At 29.1% G+C, this 6553-nt stretch overlaps 1 protein-coding gene across 3 annotated transcripts in view; it reads left to right on the top strand.

The window, feature by feature from the left end:
- The window catches only part of LOC106459635 (rab3 GTPase-activating protein catalytic subunit-like), a 163055-nt gene that overhangs the window by 142996 nt on the left and 13506 nt on the right, over nucleotides 1-6553 (top strand). For all 3 annotated transcript variants that reach the window (XM_013919268.2, XM_022386163.1, XM_022386164.1), the window contains exons 21-24: nucleotides 2682-2803; nucleotides 3925-4021; nucleotides 4442-4533; nucleotides 5151-5453. In XM_013919268.2, coding sequence (XP_013774722.1) covers nucleotides 2682-2803; nucleotides 3925-4021; nucleotides 4442-4533; nucleotides 5151-5453 — 614 coding nt within the window. The remainder of the gene's footprint in view (nucleotides 1-2681; nucleotides 2804-3924; nucleotides 4022-4441; nucleotides 4534-5150; nucleotides 5454-6553) is intronic.

The raw sequence follows: 6553 nt of genomic DNA on the forward strand, positions 1-6553 counted from the left end.
AAGTGGATTAAAATAACTCCCTTACCTGGTTCATGTGACTGTGGCTATAACAACAATGAAGCTATAAGTGGATTAAAATAACTCCCTTACCTGGTTCATGTGACTGTGGCTATAACAACAATGAAGCTATAAGTGGATTAAAATAACTCCCTTACCTGGTTCATGTGACTGTGGCTATAACAACAATGAAGCTATAAGTGGATTAAAATAACTCCCTTTCTTGGTCCATGTAAGTTATTTTAATCCACTTATAGCTTCATTGTTGTTATAGCCACAGTCACATGAACCAGGTAAGGGAGTTATTTTAATCCACTTATAGCTTCATTGTTGTTATAGCCACAGGAATTTTATCTTTAGTTGTATTAAGAATTTGGCTGACTTGTTTATCAGTTTGTATATTGGAAAAATATTTATTTGTTTTTTTACATTTTTTCATTACTTGACAAGATAAACCAGGTATATATGATAGTATTAAACATTCTTTCTCACTTTTTTAAGCAAATGGTTTTAACTTAGTATTTCTATCTTTGTTTTTTTAGTTTTTTGACAGCTCTTTCAACAACATCTGGATTAAAACCTCTTTTCATTGCTATGTGCTTAATTAACAATAACTCATTATTGATATTATCCTGTTTACAACATAATTTTAGTATCCTATCCACATAAGAGTAAAAAGCACAGGTTTTTTTTAGATGTAGTATGACAAGATTGTTGATGTGGCAGAATGATTTCAGAAAATGGTTTACGACAAATGGTAGTTTCTAATTTATCCGTATTTTTAACTCACTAAAACATCCAAAAAAGATAAACACCCATTTATTTCATAATTAAATCTTATATAATTATCAATGTTATTAGCTAGTTCATATTTACCATACCACCAAATCAAAAATGTGTCATCTACATACTTTAACCAAACTTCAGATTTTTTATCTACTTTTTATAGTGCTTCACTTTCAAAACTGTCCATAAATAAATCACACAATAAAGGAGAACCCATAGCTAAACTTTCGTTCTGTTTATAAACTTTGCTATTACTTTGGAAAAATGAGTTTTCAACACATACTTCTACCAGGTTAATTATATCCATTATTTCTAAGACTGAATTATTATTTTCTTTCAGTTTTTTCTCAAAACATTTAATAGTTTTTTTCACAGGTACGTTGGTGAACATTGACACAACATCAAATGACACCAAAATATATTTTTTGATCTAAAATTATATGCTCAATTCTTTCCACAAATTCAAACGAATTCTTAACTGTGTATTTATTTTTATCCCTTAAAAATGAGAATTTTTTAGATATAAATTTTGCTTCATTCTGAGTTGAACTCTTAATATTGGATACAATAGGTCTGAAATTATTACCAATCCTATGAGCTTCAGGCAAGGCATATAATCTAGGTAAAATAAAGTTACTGGGAATTAAACTTTGCTTTTCATAATGTGTTAGTTATACAACTCTTAATTTTTTCTTTAAATATTGTATGAAGTTTATTTATAGGATTAAGTTTAATGTTCTCATGTGGACCTTCTTCAAAATTTCTTCAACTTTAGAATCATAATCATTTTTATTAAGAGTAACAGTTTGTCCCTCTTTATCAGCCTTACAAATGACAACATCTTGTTCCTTTAAATTTTTCAAAATTTCAAAGTCCTTTATATTATTATTTTTTAACTTAAATTTATTTAATAAAGTGCAACATATTGAGCTTTTTCATCGTTTAATTTTTTCAAGTTAGTGACAATTTCAGTTATGATATAATTTTAAAACCTTTTTTTGGACCAAATGAGAAATTTAACCTCTATTTAAAACATCAATCTGTTTATCATTTAGTATTAAATCAGATGACTTTAGGGTTATTTAAAAACTATTATACTTATCTGGCAATGAATCTAGTTTCTAATGTTCTTCATTCACTTCTTTTTTTTTTGAATTAATAAAGTTTTAACTTTTTGTCCAATGTAGTTTTACGTGTAGCAATATTTTTTTATGTATTTATCCATGACTTCCTATCCCATTCCTTCCAGTCTTCATTCATTTCCTTAAATAGAGCTAAATGTAATAAATACACTCTTTATTTCTTTTTTGAATATGAAACTTCTTTTTTGTTGAATCACAGTATTCAGTATCTTCTCTTTAGTCTTCTCAAGTTGATACTCCACTTTCTTGTTTTTAATATTGCAATTCAATTTAATGAATTTTGGCATTATTTTATTTTGTTTACACCTTATTAAAAATTTCTAGTTGTTGAAGGCATTTTTAACTTCAGTCTTTGTCTTGCAAAACATTTTGTCATATATTCCATTGCTAGATTCATTAAAAACAATTTTGGCATGTGTATAATGTTCAATGTTAAAAAAACTCAATTTTTAAAAACTGATTATTTTATAAACATGTGCCAAATAAATAAATAAAAATTTAAAATAACTTATTTAATTAGTTTCATGTAACTATTTATTTTATCTTCAACTAACTAGTGACTCATTTTTAAGTGTGACTTATTTTGTTAGGAAAGAATACAGTTCTAATAAGTACTGAAAAAAAGTAAAGTATTACAAAACAAACTTGAACACTAATTCCACTAGAGGATTATGTATCACATCCATCTTTTTTTCTTCTTCTGTGTTTAGAGAAGTCAAACAGAACCTAAACTTTTTTTACTGTTTCATTAACTAGGTCATCTCAGCCCACGAATGCAGGTTTCAGGAAACATGTGGCAGGAAGCTTGGGACAATTCACGGCCTGTTCCAGCACGTCGACAAAAGAGGTTGTTTGATGACACCAAGGAAGCAGAGAAAGTAAACTGAACAATTTTAATGTTAACTTATTGAGTATAAAATTGGGATTTGTCCTCCAAGGCAATTTCTTTATTAAGGATAAGTTAAATAAATATATGTTCTATAATCTTTTAAGCAGAGGCATCACTAGACATTTAAAAGATTTGGGGCTAGGGCCCATAGGCGTAGGAATTTTTAACATTTCAATGTGATATTGATCATGGTTATCTATTATAGTTTTTCAAGACACCAACTGGGAATTTGGGGCATTGTCAAATAGAATCGAAGCACAGCCCTCATGTGGCAGTGCCTAGCGATGCCTCTGCTTTAAGTTATAATTGTAAAGAAGAATATTGTAATGTATATTGCATTTTAATAGAATGAGTTATTTTAATTAATACATGAATTGTTTCATAAATGTAACTGTCATAACTCAGAAAGGGAATAGAGTATTTACTGATGTAGCTTGTTAGAAAAGTTTCACATTAAAATTTCAAATCTTATTAGCACATTTCCAAGTTCCACTTCTTTGATTTCTGTAATTTCTTCATTCTGTATGATAAGAAGGGCAGTAACTGACTTTAAAGTTAAAGTATAGCTTCTTTTTCTTTTGCAATATATCACAATAAGGAGGTCTGAGGAATTGTGTTTGTCATCCTGTGATGGCAAAGTTTGAAGAAAAGTTTACCCAAGATTTTGTTATACTAACTTCTTGTTCATAAGATGTTTTAGCTTGTAGGTGGTGTCAACTGTTCTTTATACAACACTAGATTTTACAAGTTATCAGTCTTATATTATGTTGTGTTACTACTTAAATTTTTAAGAAGTTATAACTTTCTTTATACTTGTTGAAAGTAAATGCTTTATTAATACCATTATAAAATAATAAGTTTCAGAGCTTATCATTGCTACATACTTTAAATGTTTAGCAGTGAAATAAAAGAATATTGTTATAAAGTTTTTTCTGCTGGCCATTTTAATTCAGTTGATTGAATATTTAAAGTTCAAAATGTTACTTTACAATATTTTGAAAATGAAAATGGGTGTGAAAAATTTGTGCACATACAGATATATCTAAGTATTTTATTATATTATTTAGACAAGCATGAGCTGCAAGTTTTCATCTTTATTTCATATTTTAGATTCTTCATTTTCTTGCCTCCCTGAAACCAGCAATGGTCGTTCATCATTTGCTACCAATGGTGATACATGCTGCAATTTTGTTGCTGGTTGATCATAGTAAGTATGTTTGTTGCTAATATTGTTATATGCTGTTTGTTAATTGTGATTAACATGACTGCTACTAATGGTGCATACAGCTTTATTTTGTTATTAGTTGTTAACCATGTTATAATATGTTTTCTGTATTGTTACTTGATGACCAAATGGTGTAATATGCGTCCACTCTTTTGCTAGTAGGCTTTTGTTTTTATAAAGCTTTATTTTTGGTTATAATATAAAAATTATAAAAATCTTTATGTATTTTATACCATGCATTAAAAAAAAAGATAGTATCAGGTATATAACTACATTCTAAGTGAAATGCTCAAACATAATTTTTCTTGCACTTATGAATATATAAATAGCAGTATAGTAATGTATTTTAATTTTAACAAATAATTATTTTCAAAGTTAGTGCTAAATGCTTATTTTTACTAGTTCCTGAGGGCCCCAGATCCCTGTCTCATACACTGGAACAGATTGCTGCTAAAGCTGCCAGGGTCATAAGATCTTCAGAACATAAATATGAGGTAAACAATGGAATTTATATGCTATCATTTTAGACAAAAATTATAACATCGAATATACTAGTTTCTTGTAAAATTCAGTACGACATAACACACAGAATTGTTTTCCCTTTTTTTTTTAGCCACTGCATAGCGAATCATAGAATGGCTCTGAGTTTTTTTTTTCAATTACAAACTTTTAGCTCATAGCTCAACCTCTTGACCAATTTGAGATCTAATTACAGCTATAGCTATTGAGGATTCCTTCTTGCTTTGGAAGACATAAGGGTGTAAGTGACTTTCAATTTTAGATAAAGTTTGACTGTTAAAGACAATCAGGATAGATTTTATTGTTGAGAAATATCTTTTATAATGTCTTTTTGTTACTGTTTTCAATATGCATGGAATGAAGTAGCTTTTCTTCTATTTTTTAATAAAAATTCATTAATACGTTTGCCACTGGTAAAAAAAGTGGTGAGGATGAGTTCTTTGTATACATTGTATGTATGTATTATTTGATTTCCTCATTGAGTGACAAGACAGACAAACCTGAAATTGTTTAGTCACTATATAGGATATTTCATTAATATGATCTAAATGTTAATATAATGTGCCTTTAAATTTTTTTATCACTGTTTCAGGAGATCTTAAAACTTATCTGTCAAGCTGAAGCAAATGTAGCTTGTGCCCAGTCTTTGATGTCCAAATTTTGCCAAACAGAGTCTAAGATGAAGTCAGGTTCTGGTGAGAGTGGTTTACCACAACAAGCTGAGAAGAAAAAATCTACAAAGTTAAAACAACTTGGAACATCAGATGAGACTGATGATGATGGTGTGTGGGAGTTTGTTCTAAATATTTTAGAGCAACCAGAAGTAGACGTCCCTGGTGCTGGTAAAGGAAAACTGGGAAAATTATTGCGTCGATTATTTGCTGAAGCTCAAATGGTGAAAAAAAAATAATTCCTTTTTCACAGTTAACTAATTTCTTCTCTTACCATCTGTTAAGAACAATGTTAAAATGTGATATAAGTCCTTCACATGTGTGGTTGGTTAAAGTGTAGTAATGTTTTATGTATTATGTCTATTCATATGTTTGTTGTGCGACCTCATAATGTTGTTAAATCCGTGCACATCTACAAATTGAACCCTATATGCACGTGTCATGGTCGTTTAATTAAACTCCTTTCCTATCAATGATAATAAACTTTGCAACAAAAACATAGTTAATAAATGAAATTTTGTATTAAGTTCTGTAGTGCATGACACTTGTTTGCTCCAGATTGCCCATTTAGATGTTCTTACTACCTCTATGTGATGTCCTGATTGAACATAAATTATACATTTATAGTATAGATATTACTAAGACATAATCTTGTTTTATAGCATCTACTCTTTTTCTGGTACAGAGATATAAACTGGAAAGCCAAACCCATGTGCCTTGTTCTATCACATTTTATTTTGAAAAACTGTCAGTAATTCTTTTGACATTTGCTACTGGATTATGTTTAACCAATAGAAAGGGAAAGTTTCAATTTACTGATTTCCATATATGTCTCACTTGTTCTAACAATAGGTTTTGAATTATTCGACTTACAACTTCATTTTGTTATAGCCACAGTTACATGGACCAGGTAAGGGAGTTATTTTAATCTATTTATAGCTTCATTGTTGTTATAGCCACAGTCACATGAACCAGGTAATGGGAGTTATTTTAATCCACTTATAGCTTCATTGTTGTTATAGCCACAGTCACATGAACCAGGTAAGGGAGTTATTTTAATCCACTTATAGCTTCATTGTTGTTATAGCCACAGTCACATGAACCAGGTAAGGGAATTTAATGGAAAAATTTGGAATACATATAAAATGTTATGTGAATGTAAAAACGTATATATAGGACAAATTAAAAGAAATTTAAAATTCAGAATGAATGAACATAAAAGAAATGTTAAAAATAATAACATTACTATTTCACTTTTAGCAGAGCATGTTAGTGAAACTAATCACACAATTAAATTGGAAAATTTTTTTATTTTAGCACAACC

This window comes from Limulus polyphemus, unplaced genomic scaffold, assembly GCF_000517525.1.
Source record: "Limulus polyphemus unplaced genomic scaffold, Limulus_polyphemus-2.1.2 Scaffold641, whole genome shotgun sequence".
Taxonomy (NCBI): Eukaryota; Metazoa; Arthropoda; class Merostomata; order Xiphosura; family Limulidae; genus Limulus; species Limulus polyphemus.